General features: G+C 42.7%; 2 protein-coding genes across 7 annotated transcripts in view; one reads left to right on the forward strand and one right to left on the reverse strand.

Annotated features, from left to right (window-relative positions):
* Window positions 1-20,928, reverse strand: part of ANGPT2 (angiopoietin 2) — a 60,937-nt gene extending 40,009 nt beyond the window's left edge. Inside the window, exon 1 of one of the 2 annotated variants that reach the window (XM_045451904.1) lies at window positions 20,112-20,928. In XM_045451904.1, the coding sequence (XP_045307860.1) occupies window positions 20,112-20,396 (285 nt within the window). In that variant the 5' untranslated portion in view covers window positions 20,397-20,928. The remainder of the gene's footprint in view (window positions 1-20,111) is intronic. The other variant, XM_045451898.1, reaches the window with a different exon arrangement.
* MCPH1 (microcephalin 1) overlaps window positions 1-22,997 on the forward strand; it is a 273,858-nt gene that overhangs the window by 170,724 nt on the left and 80,137 nt on the right. The gene's annotated exons all lie outside the window — the stretch shown is intronic.

A 22,997-nucleotide genomic window follows, 5' to 3' on the forward strand; every position in this document is an offset into this window, starting at 1 on the left:
CATTTTTAAAGCTGAACATTAGTTTTTAAGGCAGTAATGCCTTTTTAAAATGCATTATTTACTTTGAGAGAGAGAGTGTGCGTGAGGTGGGCGAAGGGGGGAGGAAAGAGAGGCAGAGAGAAGGAGAGAGAGAATCCCAGGCAGGCTCCATGCTGTCCGCACAGAGCCGGTGGTGGGGCTCTGTCTCACCAACCATGAGATCATGTCCTGAGCGGAAACCAAGAGTGGGACGCTGAACCGACTGAGCCACCCAGGTGCCCCAGCAGTAATGCATTTTTAAGCATGTTAGCAACTTATTTTAAACCTGAGCAACAGTACATTTTTTTTTTCTTATCAGCCACAGTACAGCAAAGGCAAAACAATATTCAGTGCCCAAATTATGTGGCAAGACAGAGGAGTGTGGCTTTTTTATTTTTAACTAATTTCAACTCCTCTTCATTTCTTGATCTGAAATTTGATAAGAAGTGTATTAAGTATATTTCAAAGTATTTTCTGTCCACCTCCGAAATGTTGACAGCCAAGTGGGACTGCTGTTCGCTTTGAAAGGCCAGACAAGAGCTTTAAGCACATTCCACTTCTGTCTGTGGCTCTCCGTCCAGGGAAACTGTTCCAGAAGCCACACACACAGTGCTCTGGGCATGGCTGCAGTCTGACTCCACGAGAACGGAGCCTCAGCTGGGAACTGCAAATAGTGATTATGACTTTGGACAAATCAGTGGGCTTCTAATTATGTCTTCCAAGGCCTGGTGACCTGAAATAAGAGAGTATCTTGCTACAAAATATATGTTGTATCAAACTTCTCTTTTACAAAATACCAGTTCTAGGGATGATGTTTCTGATTCATTTTTAGAGGGGGTTTATTTCAATCTTTTGTTTCAGGGGCATACCATTCATATATTGGGGGAGTCCCTTTCTCTACAATTGTTGAGGAAGAATAGATAAGCAAAATTTTGCCATAAAATGTAGGTGTCACTGCTTCATATGGCATTTAAGTGCACATTATTCTATTTCTACAGGACTGTTTACTTATCCTAAAGTAATTTTTCCATAGAGTTTCAGTCTAAGAAGGAATCCATTTAAATAAAGACACCAATATGGCATGTAGAGTTAGATACTTTGCAGTAAAATAACCTTTCTTACCTACTAACTTGCTATATGTAAAATCTGTTGATATGTCCAAATCAAGAGGACTTGAGGTGTGTTTTACAGCCAGTTATGATTCCACGTTGAAACTGGTAAATGACATTCCTTGATGAGCACTTTCCAGTAGTTCCTTTCTCACAATAGAATGATAATTTTCATTTATCAGTGTTGCGCCTTGGGTCTGATTTGATGCGTTAATGTACCGCAATTCAGGTTTTAAAAATAACATAATAGATTGCCGGTAAAATGGCATGCTATTGCAAGCATCAATGAGCAAAAGAAGCCACACAAAAAAATACTTACTACGTGATCCTGTTTATATCATGTTCAAGAATAGACCAAACCTACTGATGGTGACCAAACCCAGAATAATGATTTCTGGATGGAAGCTGTTGTGGGGGAGCAGAGGGGTGCAAGAGAGGTTATTAACTGGGAAGGAGCAGGAGGGAAACTTCTGGGGTGCTGGAAATGTTTGATATCTTGACCTCGGAGCTAGTTACATGAGTAAATTCATATTTTAGAAGTTCACAAAGCTGTCGATTTAAGATTAGCACACTTTATACACTTCCTGACCTTTGACCTCAATAAAGAGATTTTTTTTAAGGAAAGGATATTAAAAATGAAATGTTTGACAAATTTTGCTATGACACCCTGACCCTTAGTTGTTGTGAGTGATTTTATTTACCTCTGTCTGCAGCTTTCATCTGGTTGTTCCTATTTACTGCCTAAAAAAGTGAACTTTGAAAAAGCAATTTCACAGCGACTGCACAGAGCTATAGATTAAACTGTTCCAGCTGCCCAAAGAGGGTTAAAAGTATTCAGTTAGGTAAATTAGTAATTTAACATTCCGAAACTCAATTCTTTCCGGATCAAGCATAAAAGGCATTTGCTCTTGGAAGACCAAGAAAGAATTCATGCAGTTCCCATTAGTCTAAAAATAAATAATAAATAAATAAATGTCTGAGTCATGGGTTGTATTTTGTTGAAGTTCAGTGGCTTCAAGTGTAGGAAGAAAATGATTTATTCTCTGAGTAGCTGAGCCACCCATCGCCCATTGGAATGAAGACAAAATTACTCTGACAAAAGTGAAATCCATGAATTAGTCCATTGAATTTAATCACATTTTGAGTTATTCTAGTTCAAGTCATTGCTGCTTGAGCAACCTGATAGAGACCTGAGTAAAGTAGCTTTGTTTGTGTTGGATTAAGGTGGGGAAGATGTTGTGATTTTTGAAAGCAGTCATGGAGTTGCCATGCTAGCACAGATTTTGAGACTCGCACACCCCAGGGTGTGAATCCCAGCTCAGCTACTAGCTACCAGGTCAACTTTTTTTTAACCTCACATTTCTCATCGGTAAATCAGGTATGTAAATTCCCTCTCGAGCTGTGTTGGCATGAAAACTGAACGGAAGAAATTAGCACAGTTCCCAAACTCTCTGCCAGGCACCCTGGGACCCTGCCGCAAACTTCCTAGGGGCAGTGGGAGATAGTTTAATGTTCAAGGGGAACCCAACAGTTCTTAACATCTGTCAGCCACCAGAAGAATTAGTATCTCAAAATAGCGCACGGTTTCAGTGCTATCGGATTATGCCACTGTGCGAGGCTGAGTTTTTGGTGGTTGCTGCTGTAAAAGCCGCGTACGGCGTGAAAGTCAGCATGGAATTTGAAATGAGGCAGGCAGTGTCCAGCTGAGCGGTGCTTAACTGGCAAATGCACTCCAATTGTAAACAATTGGGGTTACTTACGTTTTAGAACGTCTTTATAGCATCTCGCACACAGTCGGGTACACACTCAATCTGACCTCTCTCCCTCCCTTCCCGCAATCCACATATTGTCTTTCGTTGCAGTCTCTAGGATTTCCTATGTTTATTGCGTAATCAGTAAATTGATAAAACCAATACTTGAATATTCCTAACTTCTGAAACCATTAATAAAAGCAACCCTGTTTTTTGCTAGCCGGTTGTCGGGCACAGTGTCTCCTTCGTAACTCTGCCAAGCGTGGTGTGCTGCAGAGGAACGTTCTCAGAGCAGCGTGAATGTGTTGGGTGGGATAGCACGGTGGCCTCAGGCTGATGCGATTTTGCTCGTGTAGCGGAAGGACAGAATGGTGCCACTTTTACAAAAGTACAGCCGTCCATTTCTGCATGTAATTTATAGTTTGCATGCCTGCCATCCTCACTTGTTGAAAGTTGAACTACTTTTATAACATGAAGAAAAGCCAAATTTACTTGAGCACCGAAGCAGTTTGGGAAGTAACTTTTCAGTGCGATTCTCCAAATGCTTGTGGTAAAAGTACAAGGGACTTGAATCATTTTCCCATAATTAGTTTCAGTTCTGGAGGTCTGCCCCTTCTCCCTAACCCTACTGCCTTGCATGCACATCTCTTCCAATGGAAGCTAGTGGAAAATTCCTGTCCCCTTTCACTCCATTGCCACGAGTTATAAAAAGCATGTCATTCAGAACTGACTTTTTCTTCTGCATGCTTGAATTTTTGCTCACAATTTAAAGGGGGAAAAAATCACTTCAGGAGATATTTCTCTTTCACTGGGGTGAGGGGCCCAGTGTCACTTTGAGCCACCACAGAATGGCTGACTCACTCTGCTTCATCTCTAGGGGTCAACTGTCTACATCAAGGAGTGCTTTTTGAGTGATAGTACATGCTGATATTGCACACCGTGGCCTCCTTTTCAGATGTATGGCGGCACTCATTCACACAGGTCACCTAATGCACTTCTTCACTGACTATTCCAGTGGGAAAAACAAGCTCACAACAAGTGAGAACCAGGAAGTGGGAATGAGGGGTGAGTGGGCATAGGGGAAGTAGGAATGAGGGGTGAGGGGGCACAGGAAATGGGACTAAGGGTTGAGAGGGCACAGGAAGTGGGACTGAGATTTGAGAAGGCACAGGAAGCGGGAATGAGGGGTGAGAGGGCCCAGGAAGTAGGAATGAGGGGTGAGGGGCACGCAGGGAAATGGGAGTGAGGGGTAAGGGCACAAAGGAAGTGGGAATGAGGAGTGAGGAGCACTGGCGAACTGGGACTGAGGGCTGAGGGGGCACACAGGAAGTGGAGTGAGGGAGCACAGGAAGTGGGAATGAAGGCTGAAGGGACACAGGAAGTGGGACTGAGGGGTGAGAGGGCACACAGGAAGTGGAGTGAGGGAGCACAGGAAGTGGGAATGAGGGCTGAAGGGACACAGGAAGTGGGACTGAGGGCTGAGGGGGCACACAGGAAGTGGAGTGAGGGAGCACAGGAAGTGGGAATGAGGAGTGAGGGGGCACAGGAAGTGGGACTGAGGGCTGAGGGGGCAGCAGGAAGTGGAATGAGGGAGCACAGGAAGTGGGAATGAGGAGTGAGGGGGCACAGGAAGTGGGACTGAGAGCTGAGGGGGCACACAGGAAGTGGAGTGAGGGAGCACAGAAAGTAGAAATGAGGGCTGAGGGGACACAGGAAGTGGGACTGAGGGCTGAGGGGCACACAGGAAGTGGAGTGAGGGAGCACAGGAAGTGGGAATGAGGGGTGAGGGGGGACACGGGGAAATGGGAGTGAGGGGTAAGGGCACAAAGGAAGTGGGAATGAGGAGTGAGGGGGCACAGGAAGTGGGACTGAGAGCTGAGGGGGCACACAGGAAGTGGAGTGAGGGAGCACAGAAAGTAGAAATGAGGGCTGAGGGGACACAGGAAGTGGGACTGAGGGCTGAGGGGCACACAGGAAGTGGAGTGAGGGAGCACAGGAAGTGGGAATGAGGGCTGAGGGGACACAGGAAGTGGGACTGAGGGCTGAGGGGCACACAGGAAGTGGAGTGAGGGAGCACAGGAAGTGGGAATGAGGGGTGAGGGGGGACATGGGGAAATGGGAGTGAGGGGTAAGGGCACAAAGGAAGTGGGATTGAGTGAGGAGCACTGGGGAAGTGGGAATGAGGGATGAGGGGGCATAAGAAGTGGGACTGATGAGTGAGTGGGCACAGGAAGTAAGGGTTGAGGGGGCAGAGGAAGTAGGAATGAGGGGTGAGGGTGCACACCGGACAAAAGGAGCAGTAGCAGAGGTTTTCCTGTTGTTAGGGTTTGTTTGTTTCAATCAAAGTGTGAGTCATCTTACCCTCATTTTTTAACCAAAAATCACTGTGGTTGCTGCTATGATTTGGTCTTGACTCCTACAAGCCAGTGTAATTTTATCAGTGGTAGTGAATTCTTGAAAGCTTCCCTCAGCTGTAGAAATCTGGTTTCAAGTTAAAGTGGTCAAATGCCAGCTTAAACTTTGTGGCTTAGCATCTTTGTTGAATCCCCTCAGCAGAAGGACCTACATTGGAGTTTTGGCTGCTCTGTGGGATTCAAATTATGAGTGGTTGGTTCCAGTGGAATCTTGGCCCTCTTTGGAGTGACTTTAGGAGTTCTCTGGCCGAAGGAGGTCAAAGTTAGAACATAAGGAAAGGTTTTGTCCGAAGTGCCCGTCCTACATCCTGGCATTTTTTAGGGATGGGTGGACCTCTTTTAATTGTTCCTCAACCCTCAAACCGTTAGTCTCCTGGAGCATGGATGCCTTTGGGGAAGAAGTCGATGCCAGCCTAGGAAATTTCGTGGACGTCACAGTGATGAACTCAAAACCGGGATGTGAATCCTCGTCCTAATCCTGACCCCAGTGGCCACCAGCCTTACTCCAGCCCACCTCACAAAAGCACCTGTTGGTATTTCACAACCCCTTTGCTGTACATCTCAGTGGTCCCACAATGGCTCGGGAGGCAACATCAGGCCAGGCCCCACCGATGGGGGAGCTGAGCTGTGGCACAGAAAGTGCACCTTACACACTTTCATAAGGGTGACCATAAATCCTGCAAATTGAAGCATAATACTATTCTACAAAGGTCTGAATAAAAGAAGGAAGAATCCTAGTGCTCCCAGAAGCAAGCTCTAATCGGGAAAACTGTTGTGTGTAGAACCATTTCTCCCTGATGAGCCTGGAAAATTAAGGTGTTGACAGGGAGGAGGTGAAGGTTGGAAAGGTCAGAGAAAGTGGTGGATGGGTCCTTGACGGGCCCTTTGTTTCATCCCCACCCTGTCTTATTGTTAACCTCCGAATAACTTTATGGAATTTTATGTTGAGAAAAAGACACTTGTCAACGTATTTTCTGAAGAGTAGATTTCATCAGAAGGCAGATTAGTCTTGGAAATCATTCATGGCAGGTATAAGTCAATCCAACTGTATGGATTCCAAATATAACAGCACAAGAAAAATAATACATGGGTGTGTCCAATTAAGAAGTGTTGACTTTCATAGAAGAACACAATTACCCATCTCTGGGTACATAAATTGTGTCATACTCATACACTGAAACTCTACACAGTCATGGAAAAGGGCACGTATTAATACAACAACATGGATGAATCAGAGAAATAATAAAACAGACCAAAAAAGAATACGTATTGTATTGTCCCAATTATAGCAAAATTAAACTATAGCGACCGAGAGCAGAATAGTAGCTAGCCTTGAGAGGAAGAGATACAGTAGTACCCCTTACCCACAGCACCCTCAGTGGGAGCCCGAAACCACAGAGAGTACCAAACCCTATATATTCTGTGTTTTGTCCTATACATACGTACTTCTGAGAAAGCTTAACTTATAAATTAGGCACAGTAAGATATTACCAACAACTGATGCTAAAATAGAATAATTGTAACCATACGCTGTTCTGAAAGTTATGTTGAGTGTGGTCTCTCCTACTCTTTCCTTCAAAATATCTTACTGTCTGGAGCCCCCCTCCCTGTGCTGATGTGAGATGGCAAAATGCCCGTGTGATGAGATGGAGAGAGGAGGGAGAGCACAGGATCTTGACTGAGTGTTAGGCTAACCCTGACCTGACGACGGGTCAAGAGGAGGATCATCTGCTTCCAGGCTGTGATGCGGCACGGCACGGCCTGGGGCGTGTCTAAGGCGACAGTCCGAATAAACGCGAAGACCAGGGCTGCCCTCATCTAGCTGCGTATTGGGGAGGAGTGTGTATGTGTGACTAGAGTAAGTTCCTGCTCTTTAAGGGCTCATCTTGCCCCTTCCTAAGACTTACATTTCGATTTTACTACTGCCTCCGCTCGCTTATTCACAAATCCCTTCCTGTGTCTGAAAACACAGCCAAGTGTGTGCCGTTGTCTCCAAATTTCACTGGCTGCCATCTTGCTGTGACCATGTGTGTGTGTCTTGTGATGCCAAAGGATGGCAGCTCCCGTGTGTGCTTACCCAACATCATATGGAGGTTTAAATCATCTGGGTTTTACCGTTCGTATCAGTGTGGGTTCCAGTCCTGGGGCTGAAAAAGCAAAGTTCCGGAGGAACTGGAACACTGCCGTTAATCACAGGCTCTGGAAGAAGACACACTAGGTCTGCAGCCTGGCATGGCTGGAGCCTAGCAGGTCGCTTCACATCTCAGCGCTCCCCCAGGGGTAAGACGGGAGCAAGAATATCTTCCCAAAGCAGTCTCCTCCCCATCGCTCCTGCTCCTCATGTTTGTTTTCACTTGTATTGGGTTGCTTGGGGCATGACCTTTGTCTTCAGTCGGGTGTGGTGTCAGAATGGCAGGTGTTGGGGGAACCCTGGGGAGCCTGGCAGCTCTCCTGATCCACACACAAAGATGTGTCGATTTTTATTTAAATCTTTTGAAAATGTGTGTTATTGTGAGAAGCTCTAAAGTAACTTGGTTGTGGTTTTGCCAGCTATGTACCGTCTGATACCACGGTGAGCCTGAGTTTCTTCTGTCAAGGAGGAAGAGAGTATCTCCCTTAAATGGGCTGTCACCACATCGTAAGTGCGACGCGTGCCCACTGCTGTGATCCTGACGATCGGCAGACTGCCTCCTCTCTCATTTTCCAGCAACAACTACATAGCACCTCCAAAGGGAAAAAGGACCTTTCTTTGTAGTGACCTCTACTGACTGCTGTCACATGAACAGTATTCTTTTCTCTCTTTTTTTTTTTTTTTTTTTTTTTTTTTGTGCAAGAACTCTGTAGACGTTAAGCAAGTGAAAGTTGTTGGCATCACAGTAATGAGCCCAAAGCCCCCTTGTTTTTGAAGAGCTGAGTGAGTGGTGCTAGGTTATCTCCATGGCTGCTGTAGCTGACTTGTGTTGCTAATTTGGGATTTTGAATCACTTAAAACTGAAATGGATCGAGAAAGGATTCTGGCTCTCTCTAAGAGAAAGTTGTTTATTCAACAAATATTTTCACTGTTTTTTCTTTCTCATTCAGAGACCACTTGCTTGAATGGTAATGGCATTTTGGGGTGAAGAAGCGTAAAAGAAAGTAGCATTCTATACCTAAAAAGTAGAATTCTGTGTGTTGCAGCTGTAAAACCGGCATGGCTTGGGGCAGGCTCGTCATGTAGTAATAAATAAGTTATATGTATTAAACATTGTCCAATTAGAGGAAAAAGCACATATGGATTTATTGTGTGATAACCCAGAAGGGGACCATATTTGAAAATATGGACAATTAATTACACGTTACAAACTCACTAATGGTTATTCGAAGGAATGGTATTCTGATTCATCGCGATCCTTTAACTTGTAACCTAATTAGCCCAGCCATCACTGCTTTTAAGAGCATTTTACAGTTATAGTTAGGTTAAATCAATTCTGTTTAGAAATTCCTGTTAGTAACACTTTAGTAAGTTAAAACTGGGTAAGTTTAAAAAAAATTTTAGTGAATTTAACCATCTGTTTCTTAGTAACTAAAAATAATAAAGAATTTCAAGGGTGCCTGAGTGGCTCAGTCCAACTCTTAGTTTGGCTCAGGTCATGATCTCACAGTTCGTGAGTTAGAGCCCCGAGCGGCTCTGAGCTGACAACATGGAGCCTGCTTGGGGTTCTCTCTCCCTCTCCCTCTCCCTCTCCCTCTCCCTCTCCCTCTCCCTCTCCCTCCCTCTCCCTCCCCCTCCCCCTCCCTCCCTCTCTCTCCCTGCCTCCCTCCCTCCCCCTCCCTCCCTCCCTCACTTGCCCCCCACCCCCATCTCTCTCTCTTTCTCTCTCTTTCTCAAAATAAATAAACTTAAAAAAATAAAATAATAAGGAATTTTATACACATGCACCAAAGGTTAAGCATAGATAATTAGCTTGTGGTCAGAATGTGATTATTTGATGTTATTTAGCAAAATATCTTCTCTCTAGCAGCATTTTTGCACCAGAATTTCTCATCCAGAAGACCAGTTTGCTTAGGGAAGTTTTAAGCAACATCTGTATGTAATAATTTTCTAAGATTCCAAAGACTAGAGAATAGTTAACAAAACTCAAAGGAATATTCCAGTTATCTTCAGACTAATGTTTATAATTATTCAGCACATAACCAAGAATTGATAGTATCTGTTAATTCCACAAATCTAATGGCAGAGAAAATGCTTACAGGAGCCCAGAGGAAATGATACCTCTTAGGAATTTTGAATCTTTTTTACCCAGACACATGGGTTGACTAGTTAACTCCAGAACACCCGCTCAGAAGGCAGTTTGTGACTGCCCTTTCATGTTCTTTAAGTTCCTGTCTTCTCCAAAAACAGAACATACAGAAGGGCAGCATTGCTTATAATGTATTGGAAGCTGGAGTGATAAAAAATATATTTAATAATAAAGTTTGACGGTTTCAATGGGCCCATAGCTTTATCTGGGAGCATGATGGAGCAGTTAGGTAGGGTGGTTGAGGAAAAGATAGCGTGGACAATTTCAGAGCAGGGTGTTTCTAGAGAGGCACTCAGCCGTGTGACCTAAAGACTCTTTACATACGCACTTGCAGTGCTGCCCATGTTGAAAGGATGTTCGTTATCTTGCAAAGTGAAGATGCACGTCGAGGTATACAACTCAAGGGTATAAAGTCAGACCATTTAATCTGATAAGAATGAGTGGAATTATAATCTTTAGTATGAGATGTAGTACAGATCTTGTTAACGGTGTTTCTGGTATTGTTATTAAAATTAATTATAATCCCTGCAATAGTGTAACATCATTTTATTTGAAACACATAATCCCTAAAGTCCCTGCTGCAGGTAAGAAAACCTTATGTTTCTGAAGCTGCACAGTGGAGGTTTTGGCCAGTTAACTTAGTTGCATAAGGCAAGTGATCACGAAACAAATGCATCATTAATCATGCCAAAAAAAAAAAAGAAGAAGAAGAAGAAGGAAAAGTCATTTACTAAGTGAAAGAAGGTAGTGTGAAAGGGCTACACACTGCATGATTCCAACTGTACGACATTCTGGAAAAGACAAAACTGTAGGCACAGTAAAAAGATCAGTGTTTGCCAGAGATTTGAAGGGAGGGAGGGATGAACAGGTAGAGCACGGAGGGTTTTAGGGCAGTGAGACTGTAGTGGTGGATCCATCTGTCCAAACCTATGAATGTACAACACCAAGAATGAACCCAGATGTAAACTGTGGACTCTGGGTGATAATGGTGTGTTAATGCAAGTTCATCAGTTGTAACAAAGGTACTATTTGGTGGGGGTCACTGACAATGGGGGAAGCTTTGAATGTATGTGGGGCAGGGGATATTTGGGGAATCTCTGTACCTTCCTCTCAGTTTTGCTGTGAACTTAAAACTGCTCTAAAAAAATAAGTCTTTTAAAGTCATTTACTACATACAAAGAGGAACAAATAATAAAAAACTGGCATTTTGTAGCTTCAGATTGAACTCGTTATATAGTTAATTAAACATGCAGGGAAGTGACTTCAAAGGCATGCTTGTCTAGGGGCACCTGTGTGGCTCAGTCAGTTAAGTGTCACACTTGGGCTCAGGTCATGATCTCACGGTTCGTGAGTTTGAACCCCGCGTGAGGCTCTGTGCTGACAGTACAGAGTCCACTTCGGATTCTCTGTCTCTCTCTCTCTCTCTCTCTCTCTCTCTCTCTCTCTGCCCCTCACCTGCTCTCTCTCTCTTTCTCTCTCAAAAATAAACATTTAAAATAAATAAGGCATGCTTGTCTAATGATAATAGCATTGACTTCATGTGTAAACATGATTTATTTTATATTTAGATTTCTTTGCATCTAAATAGTTGCATCCACTATGCCTCTTCTTTTGGTATAAAATGCCTTTATTCCGGGGCGCCTAGGTGGCTCCGTCGGTTAAGCGGCCGACTTCAGCTCAGGTCATGATCTCGCGGTCCATGACTTTGAGCCCTGCGTTGGGTTCTGTGCTGACAGCTCAGAGCCTGGAGCCTGTTTCAGATTCTGTGTCTCCCTCTCTCTGACCCTCCCCCGTTCATGCTCTGTCTCTCTCTGTCTCAAAAATAAATAAACGTTAAAAAAAATAAAAATTAAAAAAAAATGCCTTTATTCCAAAATCAGGAGAACTTGAACGTGACATTCCCTTTGCTGTAGCTTGGCTAAATTTCTGGGGCTGGCTTGGGCCAGAAATGAAACCCCTGAAATTGTCTCATTTCTTTTTTTTTCTTTCCATCTCTTCCTTGTTGCTTCAGGATAGTGGGTCTTGAGGGCCTCAGAGGCTCCTCAGGGCAAGAGGAGATGGCGGCCTCCATAGCCCTCTACCAGGTCTTGGAACAGAAAGACCGTCAGATTAACCGTCCTTTACAGAGTCCTACACAATTCAGTAGGTTATACCGAAGAGTATGGCCTCCTTGATGTGGATTCATGAATTTAGACCATTTCACCAGACATTTTTTTTTTCCTCTTTGCTTTGAACCTAACTACCCAGATGTGCTTTTGGCTGCCACAGCAGAAATCTCTAGAGTGGAGTGTCTTGAGCCCAGTGCTTAGTATTAGTTAGTAACATCCAGAGGCTAATCCACAATTCAGATGTACCCTTCATTCCTGGAATTTGCAGGAATGATCATAATGAAGGTACTAATGCACATCCTGGAGTACGGCGTACTTAAGACAGGGAGCTGTGGATGTCACCAGGCTAATCACCAGATTAAGTCACCCTGCTGGAATAGCCCCCCTTACATGAAGACTATTAGTATGTGAACAAGTGATAATATGTTCTAGACAGAATGTGACAAAATTAAGAAATGGAGAGGTTGAATGCTTGCCTCCTTTTAAGACTTTATTAATATTCTCTACCTATAATAAATAACTATTATGAATATTCAGTTATAAAATGATGCATTCTCAAAGAAACTGGCTAAACATGATGAAATATTGTCTAAGATTTAGGTATCTTGATATCTTTTCCGTTAAAAATCACCATTGTCCGCGAAAAAAATGTAACATTATGTGTTAATAAATATCAGGTTATATTCTTAACATATATACTTAGTTTTCTTGATTGATGGTTTTTTAAAGATTAAATATTGAATGTGAATACTTTGTGGTGTTAAGTTGCCAGGTTAATGTGAAGATTCCCCAAGCAATTCACAGACTGGGAAAAGTTCCTCAAAGGGAGGATTGAATCTGATTTTGGAGCAAAAGTAATTACCGGCCCATGCTCCCCCCAGGGCTGGTCCCACAGAGGTTTTAATTGGGTTCTAGTTCAATAACGAAGATAATGGTTGTGGCTCATTGAAGGAGGCAGGATGGTAAAAGGATTAGACCCACTCCTCAGGGGATTTTAATAGGGTTTCACATCTTCCATCAACTGGTGCGTGCCAAGATTAGGATAAGAAAGAAAGGTGGTTTCATGGGGAAATATCTAATTAAAATATTAATTTGAAGACAGCTGGTATACCTGCCTCAGAGTTCAGGTGGTGGAGAAGAGTTTGTCCCTTTTTTTTTTTTTTTTCAACCGTACATTAAAACAGTCATTTTAATTCCAGTAAATGTTGAAACTTTTACTCTAGAACACTACCTGTGAAAATGATTTTTTAGTGTTTTGATTACATCAAATCATTGAGCTTTATATTATTTTCTCATTTTAAACATCAATACCATGCCAACATCAAAGTATTTTTGGTTACACCTATCTGTAGAATGCCAGGTGATTTTAAAATCAAACAGAGGACAGAGAAGCTCACACATTACTTTCCTGAGACTGAATTTTATATTTGTCTGAACTTCCAAGTGGTACTGTGAAATTCAGGAAGTCGCCTTCAGGCAACTTCTAGAAAAGGGTTGTTACCTTATGTACAGTATGTCAGATTCCACATGATACTTTCTTTTGGTTATCATATAATTTGTGTTTACGTTTCTTATCTACGAAGTGGAATTTGGGGAAATTACTTTACACACAAGATATTCCCGATTGCTTTTTCTTTCCCCCCTTACTAGCTTTGACAGTATTCTTATATAGAAACAGTTACATCTCTTACCTGTAAACATTTGAGAGTGAGGCTGTCCGCTCAGTAGCCATCATGTGCCAAGCCTGCTGAAGTGCCCTGGTGTTACAGGGCTAAAGCATGCTCTGTGCCTGCCTGAGACGGGACTTCTAGGTGGAGGGAACCGATTGCATTGCCGACTTAGGGTATCAACCAAGTTATTTAACCTCTCAGACCTACTTTCTTTTTTATTTGTCATTAAAAAAACCCCACAAATTATCAAGTAGGTATAAGTTTATATAATACTACAATATATACAGCACTTTTAAAAATAATCATACATATCTAAGCATCTGTATGCTTAGCTAAATATTAAGGATGGTCATTTCAGAATGATGGAAACTCTTGGCGCACTCTGTTTTCTGTAATAACCATGTATCACCTTGGTGACAAGGAAAAGGACCAACTAGAAGTAGTTTGAATTGATTTTCCTCCTATGAAACAGGTTTCAGTGGAATGACCGAACTGTGAACTCGGTGCCTCTGCGCTCAGGCACTCCTCCTCTCCTCCACGGGTTCCTTCTCTTCCCGCTCCCTGGTTGCGTGTGCGCGCTTCACCACCTTCTGGCACACATTCTGCCAGGAACGCCGCTGGCTAACGTAGCCCATCCCCACCAGGGCGAGACCCTTAGTCACGGACTTCGCTTCACTGATTTACTCCGAGCACCCAGAATGCTGCCTGGACACACGTAGGCTTCCAGTAAATATTTGCGGAGCAAACAAATGCCCGTTAATGACTCCTGCCCAGCAGGGGTGGTGGGGGGCAGAGTGGCATTCACTCAGTTACGTTAGTGAACGAAGAAGTGAACTATATTCATATTCATTCTCACCTCTCTCAACAGTTTCCAGCCCCATGGAAAATACTGGGTTTTGTCCAAGGAGGGGATGTGCGTGCTTTTCCATGTTTGTTTTCCTCTCTAGGTAATCTGCACGAGACTTCCAAACTGCAGAGCACATTGATATTATCTTAACCCATGTTTATAAGTGATTAAAAAAATAGGATTCTATCTACCATGCCTGTGTTCTAGAGATAGTCTTGGGACAAAATGGGGTAAGGTGCAGAAAGTGCCTTAAAGTGACTCGGTGCTCCCTGGTAGCAGTCCCCTGTTAATATTACTACTGCTGCTTTAGTGATGAAAGTGTGACTGGAAAGTTGAGTGGCTCTCTTTGTATCAGAAGAATTCTAGAATAATTTAGGAGAAAAATCTTATTGTCGAGTTCATTCAAGTCACAGAAGATGTAGTGGAAAGAGAGTACATATATAACTTCTTATTTTATGTTTAATAAAAAATAAATTATATTTTATAGGAAGAGATGTATATAATAAGCCTACATATGTATATATTTATGATAAGAGAGACAATGGTTAGCAGAGTTGTTACTGTCATTAAGTAATACAGATATTCTGCAAGTTCTGAGCACCTGATTTGAAAAATGATGTCCATGATACATTGCATATACCCTCTTGATCTCAGTTCAGGAAATCCACAAAGCTTTGCCGGCCCTGGTGTCACTTGGAGGCCAGAATATGGAGCAGTATTAACTATCTTCTTTCTTTCAAAATGGTCATACAATAATAATGCCCTTTTCCTTATCTTGATTGAGCCCTCAAGGGTAGTCTCTCCCCCTGGCCTCTGTCTGCTCCCACCTCCCTCCCTCCCTCCCTCCCTCTCTCTCTGTCTCTCTCTCTCTGTCTCTCTCTCTCTCTTTCTCTCACACACGCACACACCTTTACTTCATACTCTCCTTTTCTCCTTTACCTCGGTCTTCCAAATTTTGCTCTTTTTTCCTAAATAAAATCTCTTTCTTTTAACCTCTTATCACGTCATTTGTGAGCCAAAAAAGGGTTTTGGATCATGCCACAGTGGTATGCCATTGTGCATATTTTAAGAAGAAGGAAATTCCTGCCTTTTCATATTAAATTTGTTACAATAAAGGGCTGGTGTAAATCTCTAAGTGCTCATCTGGAGAAAGGGCTGAAGCTCAGGGAAAAGGAGAATTTACTTCCTATTTTCTACTGTTTTAATGGTTTGACTTGTTTATTTTACATTGCCCATATAGTACTTTCATATTTTCTTAAGTTATCCATATGGTGGTAGGGTTGATTGAAACTGTTTTTTTTTTTCAATTATAAATATATAAAAGTTCAGTTATAGATTAAAATCGGCACTCTAGGCCAGCCTGAGCATATGAGCACCATTGATAAGGTCATTATTTTTTTTCAGGTTCCTATACAGTAACTGACTTATAGATAAACTGTTGGATCACAATCTGTTTATAAACTGTAAAGAACTATGCTGTTAAAATAAACCAGTTTTCAAATTTTAACATGGAGACCTTCTGGATTATCTAGTGTCTGAACAGGAAGTAGGATATTATGGTAGTTGTGTACACAAGTCCATTTCCCACTTCTAGACTCTATAGGCAAATAATCTTCTGCCCATAGAGTGGTACCTACATAGTTCATGCAGCATGTCAGAAGCCTCGTTTAATAAGCAGAGACTACTTGGGATGCCTGGGTGGCTCAAGTCTGTTGAGTGTCCGACTTTGGCTCAGGTCATGATCTCACAGTTGGTGAGCTCAAGTCCTGCATCAGGCTCTGTACTGACAGCTCGAAGCCTGGAGCCTGGTAAGGATTCTGTGTCTCCCACTCTCTCTGCCCCTCCCCTACTCATGCTCGCTCGCTCGCTCGCTCTCTCTCTCTCTCTCTCCCCCCAAAATAAATAAACATTAAAAAATATTTTTAAAAATACAAGCAGAGACAACTTGACCATGGAAAGCAAATGCTATATATATATAACATATATATAGTAAAAATTTAGTATATTTATATATTATACAAAGTGACCGCGTATCGTACTGTATATCTTACATAATACATAGTAAACATTATATTATGCCTGCATTTCCCAAAGTTAAATATGTTGTATTTCTCCTACCAGAGTGAAACTTTAATCATCTCTTCCTCCCTTACTATAATGATGTTAATATATAATTAAATAACAGTAATCATTTCCCTGCCTTCTTAAATAGAGGCTTCCTTCAGGTTACCTGCATGCACAAAATTTCTCTCTCCTACTGAACACAGTCCTGTTTCATGATTGGAAATACAGCAGATAACAGCCCAGGAATGGTGGTCCTGCTCTGGTAGGGCAGGACACTGCTGGCTATGGGTATGGTAGGATTGTTTTTTTTCTTTGGTGAATCAAGCTCTGGTTTGTTTGTTTGTCTGTTTGTTTGAATACACAGCTAAGGAGTGTTTAGCAACCACACGTGATAAAACACACACACACACACACACACACACACACACACACACACACACACACCCTCTCCCCCTCAGGGATGAGGACAGGCTGGTCACCAACAGCTCTTCCCAGGGACCGCAACTTTGTGTTTTAGGAGCTAAAGTGCATCGTTTCCTATGCAGCCCCTGAGGCGCAACGATTCTCATTCCTTATTGAAAGGATCTATCGCTATTGGCTTTAGAGAAAGAAAAGGCCCTCAGTTCACATGTACAGTGCTCGGCCTGTGCTTCTCTCCTTAAAAAAAGAAAAAAAAATGACAGAGGAAATGTTTACATCGATTTAATAGGCATTAGCTTTATTTTTCAAAACATTGTGTTTTAAAGCACAATAGACTTTGCAGTTGTTTATAAATTTGAAGTATTCATCAGTGTGAAATAATTGTTTATTTCCTTTCCCTATTTCCTCTTATCGGAAAAAAAAATACATTCGGTCTCCAGGCAAGATAAAATCCACTTTGCTAAGTTATTTGTCAGTTTTTATAAAGTGAGTTTAATATCACTGGGGCAGAGGTTTAGGATAGTCGCAGGATTAGCAAGGGAATATGACATATAATGTTTTTTTAGGTCATTGGGTTGTATTTGGTAAACTATCTTATGCTTGTTTAACCACTGAGCAGAAAGTGAGCCCTCCCTGTATTGTTCCATTCATATTACTCCGCACTCATTCAGAAGTCTCACACTTCCTTTGCCTGGCACATTAAAGGGGCAGTGTGGCATCTTTTGATAATGTGCAAAACAGCTTTCCTAGTCCACGCTCCTGAGGCAAAGCTAACCACTGAGGAGATGAACTGCTAGTCATCTGTCCCGGAATTAACCAGAAACTTGGTATCATTTTCATTCTTAACAACTTGTCTTAAAATCTTAAAGTTTCCCCATCCCCCCCCCCCCCCGCCACCGCCACATACCCTCTACTTTATAGTGTTGATCAGGGAGAAAAAGGAAATATGAAAACATTAAAAACACACACACACACAAACAGCCCTAAAGGAAAGGAAACATGCAAAACAATGAAAAACAGAGGAATGTGCTTTTTCTCTCCAGGATAATCTAGGAATACATGTTATAGACTGTGATGTTAAACCTTTAATCCTGTGGCTTTATCTATCTTCCCATTATATATTATTTTCTCCCTTATGAGAAAAGCAGTGATTATTATCACAGGTGACAAAACACAGAAATAAAAAACAAGCAGAGAGGTTACATTCAACCACTCTAAACAGGTTTCATATTTGCTTTCTTTGCTTTCATTCCCACACCAGAATCCTGTGAACAGAGTGGGTGGGCACAAGCTGTCTTTCTCAGGTGCACATCCCCAAGATAGGACAGGTGAGCAGGTGCCGAGCTGATGAAAAGATAAACATTAAGTCATCCTCGGTGATATTTAGCTAGCTAGCTAGGGAAAGAATTCAGCAATGCCATTGTGCTTCTGTTCAAATATTTACTACTTGAACCTGGAAAGGAAAAAAATGTTGCTGTCTTCATGTAGAATTTCTTGTCCCTTTCTTTCTTTAAACAGTGTTTCAAAGGTCTAAGAAGGCAGTTGTTTATCTTAGAAAGAAATATGAGCTTTGACTATGGAGTTTTCCAGGTATACTTACTGTGGGCTTCATTAAGCAAATGCAATTTAGCATTCTTGCATTTGGCAAAACATTCTTTTATGTTTCTTGACTGTTTATTTTAAGAGATGATTTACCAGCCGGGCAGATTAGAATGTTTACTGTGTATGATGTATGTTTCATCCCTCACCGTGGCTCTTCGCCCTGGCGTAACCGCGGCGGATGTTGTGGATGTTCAGCATGGACATGACAGTTTGAGAAGAAATGGGAAGTCAGAGTGAGAAGATACTTGGGATATAGTCTGTCTTCCAAGCATTTGAACCTGTGCTGCCGTGTACTTTTTTTTTAAAGTGCATCAGTGAATGAACAGCTTATTTTATGCACACCTATGAATTACTGAGCATTTTAAAAGAGCATACCACAGGAACCTAGTTAGGAAAAGAGGGAAACCTATGGGAGAATTAGCCCAGAAGGGCCAGTGCCTTCAAAGACAGTTAGTTGTGAGTTGTGTATTATACAGCAGGCCTTTCTGATGAGTGTTTGTTGTTCTCTGTTTCTGGATTCAAGCGACTCTCTGGTTGCAGTGAACTCAGAGCTGAGAGCACTCATTCATTCCAGCCTAGACTCAAGTAATAACTTGGTCGTTTCCTCTCTGAAGGTAGGACAGCTAATGAGAAACACAGATCTGGAGCCAAGATCTATTCTAACATTAAGATAAAGTATCCTAACAGAAAGCTGATGGTGAAATGAAAGATTGAGAATTCTTTCTGGGGCAAGGTCTCGAACCAGGTGAAATCAGCTCATTAAATAGTACCTTCTCTGCCGTGTAAGCGTTGTGACGTAATGTCATTGTAATACGTAACGAGTAACCTATTTATACAACTTGTTTAAGCCTCCTTTAGACTATATATGTATGGTCCATATCAAGAAAAATCTCAGGGTGACTTTGGGTTTTGTATAAATGGTGCCCACATTTACATGGGAAAATGATCACTTGGGAAAGAAAAAGTGAGTTTGCAATATCCTGTTTTGGTTCAACCCTCTATGAAAAGTCTGTGAAACTATATAGCATCATAGCCCTGAGAACATGACCATCTCGTCATGGCATTTGCTGCAGCAAAATGCCCTGCACGCCCGTCCCACGTGGGGTGGAACTTCACAGCCTGCTGCTGGAGCTAAGGGGTTGGGTGCTGAAGAACCCCAGACGCCTGAGGTTATGCCTACCCCATTCACCTAATGGCAAACCCTTCAGAGTCAAGCCCTCAGATTCTGAGAAACATTGAAGTCTGCTTTATTTAATTTCCTCTCATTTACCAAGAGTAACAATCTATTTTAGTAAATAAATTCAGGAAATTGGTAAAGCACTTTACTCCATCCGTTATGTATCAGTAATTAACATGATTGTCACGTTTTTCCTGGCTCCCGGGCTGCCGTCGCTTAAGGCTTCCCTCTCATGCCTGCAACCAGTTTATAACATCCCTGGCAATGGGTGTTACTGAGTTTAAACCACTTACACAAACAACACAGCCTACACGTTTTGCAGAGAAGTACACTTCCTCTCCTTTATTAAATAAAGATTCCTAACTCAGAGATTGTTCTCTGTTGATTCTGGCATTCTTCTCAGATAATCCTTTTCGCTTGTCACCCACGACTACTTTACACCCTGGGACAGAATAAAAGAAATGATAATTCATTCAAAGGTAGGAGTCACCATCTCCCCCCTGCGCTAATCAGTTGCCTGGGGTTTGTTGTTTGTCTCTTTTTCGGTTTTATGATTTTTTTTTCTTTTTTTTTTTTTTTTGGCCGTGAAAACTGAGCTGATCTTAATTAGCTTCCACCATTCACCAAATAAAAATGATTTTTTTTTCCTACCTTCATTAGCCACTGAGTGTTGTTTTCCATGATGTTCTCCAGCACTTGTAGCCTCTGCACGGAGTCGTCATAATCTAGTGGTGAGTCCCTCTGTACAGCGCTGGACGCGTAGGAGCTAGTCGAGCGACAGTTGTCTGTCTCCGGCAGGAGGAAAGTGTAGCTGCAGGACCCCTGCTGAACCTGATACTGCCTTTTCCCCATGCTGTCCATGCCTCTCCGAAAGTTGTTATAGGCTGCGGCTAGGACAAGATCACAGCTCAAAGTAAAGAAAACAAGCTGCCACATTCTTTCTTTCTTTCGGGAGTAAAGCAGCAGTTCAGCAAACTGGAAGGCACATAGGAATCCCACTCCTAGGCTGCCCTCTCAGAGGCAGGGCTCCGCTGCCATGGTGTAAGGTCCATCAGTGGGAGTCTCTTCCCTCCTTTTCTAGCAGGAACGTGATTGTTCACGCTGGTCTTCCCTCCCGTCCTGCAGTGAACTGTCAGATCGCAGTAGAAAGAATAACCCTGCTCACTCCTGAGGGCTGTCTTCCCCTTACAGATCAGAGTTAATGCTTCCTTGTTTCTCTTCCCTCAGGTTCTGGGTGTCAGGATCTGCATCAATCACTTTCCTTATAAGATAAGTTGATAAGAGCAGGCAGACATGTGTCGCGAGCTGCTCCGCCCTCCTGGCTTGCTTGTTATCTTCCTGTAGGGGGGTCACTAGCCAGGCAACAGGAAAAATCCGAGCATGTGTGTGCTGTCCAACCAGGGCTATATGCTGCAGAAACCCTCTGGGAAGCACGGATCAGCTACAGGACCCCTGGGTATTTGCAGAGGCACCACCCTAATTGAGTATTTCCTAGAGAGAGAAGTGGGTCTCTCATGTCTGAAACTGATTTCACAGTGCTAAGCTGGTAAAGTATCTGGGGTAATAACTTTAAAGCACAATGAAAGTTCCTGTTTTTTCCTTTAGGAATAAAAATACTACAAATATGTCAGGACTTTGGTTTATTTTTGTTATTACAAACAAAGAGGAAGAAGAAGTCTCGCTCTTGTAAACGCTTTGCCTTTCCATAGGGAAAATAGTTTCGTTGGTCTTACTTGATTTTTGAACTCTTAGCTACATGTACAGAATTTTCATTTGAAAACGGTTGGATGAGAAGATCCTGCTTTATTGGCTTGTGTTGGGGAAATCAGTTTCTGAGCTCTGACACTGAATCTTTTAAACAAAATATCCACTTCAGTATTTAAACTAAAACATACTAGACAGATTAATGGTCCATCAGATTACAATACAGACAGAAATCAGAATTTCAGTTAAGATGCTGGTGAGAGAGGAACACAGACTTTTCCTGTTTTAGATCAGGTTTTGCTCAAATCCCATTATTTTGCCATGTTTTTTTCCAGGACCGGTTCACTCAGCCCCACTCCATATTGGACTCAGGCAAATCACCTCTCCTTTTTAATTGAGCTCTCCTGTCCTTGTGTGTAAAATTCAAGGGTTGCATTAGCTCCCAGGATTTTTCTATTTCAAGTCTACGGCTCTTTCAATCCCCGGGGTGGCTTCCTTTAATAACGTAAACTTAATACTTTAGGGATTAATGCTATGCTAACCAGCCAGAGTGCACATAGGGAAAAAACTCGGAATCTTTGCCCACGGTCTGTTTCTATCTCAGGATTTGTGCGCAGGATTTGTTCTCCCCGTTCAGTGGCAGCCTATCGGCACAGCGACCTGATGGACCCGTCTACCCACAAAAGTCTGCTTCCGTCTGTATCGTGCACGATCCGCTTTCAGAGCATTCCAGAATTACGTTTTTAATTCTTGGGTGCTTGTGAAATTTGTATGGTGAATTCTGTTTCCCTGGAATGTGTGTTTCCAAGAGACCTAAATAGACCTTTAAAAACAGCCCTTCTACGCACTGGCTGGCTCCCCCCACGTTACTTCTAGAGCTGCGGTTCTTCACCTGAGGTCCATGGACACAATTAATGGGGTCCGTGAACTTCGGTGACAAAAACTATGTCTTTATTCTTCACCAAACTCTACCTGAAGTAGCCTCTCCTTTAACTATGAATAGGTCATAAGCAACAGTGATCAATACCTGTGGCTTTTTCATCAATAGAAATCTTAGCTGTTCTAGTTACAGTATCTGAAGCTGTCAGCTCAGCACTACATTGTCACCAGTCTCATCCCTGGATCTTGTTACTTAACATCCAAATAAAGTAGCACATGTCATTTCCTGAGAAGGGCTTCCCAGACCTTCCGGAGGGTTCTGTCACTCGGGAAGGCTAGAACTCATGCCCCAGGAGGGTCTTATAGCAGAAGAGATGGTTTGAGTCCACCACGATTCTGGTACATGGTTTCTTTCCACTGAAGGAAGAAATTAAAGAAAATGTACCCATTCAGGCGACTGACTGTAGGGGGAAGCAGATAGTCTCTGAAGAGCCCTGTGTAAGAACCCTGATTCTCCCAGACCTGAAGCTAACCACTGCTGACTTCTCCAGGCCTCCGCTTTCTCACAAAACAAAAGGATTCTTTTGCTGTAGTGCCTTTGAGGATTAAAAAGATACAGACTAGTAATATTATTTAGGACTAGTACTTGCGTATTTGCTGTTCATTGGAAATAAGTTGTTCCACTACTAACTATTACAGCTGTGTCATTCTCCCAACGTGAAGCAGAAACATCGGGCACACACTGCGTGTCCCCATTTGAAAAATCACTCATCTGTCTCCCAGGCAAGTAGGGTGGTTTAAAAAAGTAGCCACACGGGGCGCCTGGGTGGCTCAGTCGGTTGGGCGTCCGACTTCAGCTCAGGTCATGATCTCACTGCTCGCGAGTTCGAGCCCCGCGTCGGGCTCTGTGCTGACAGCTCAGAGCCTGGAGCCTGCTTCGGATTCTGTCTCCCT

The sequence above is a fragment of the Leopardus geoffroyi genome, chromosome B1 (genome assembly GCF_018350155.1).
Source record: "Leopardus geoffroyi isolate Oge1 chromosome B1, O.geoffroyi_Oge1_pat1.0, whole genome shotgun sequence".
NCBI lineage: Eukaryota > Metazoa > Chordata > Mammalia > Carnivora > Felidae > Leopardus > Leopardus geoffroyi.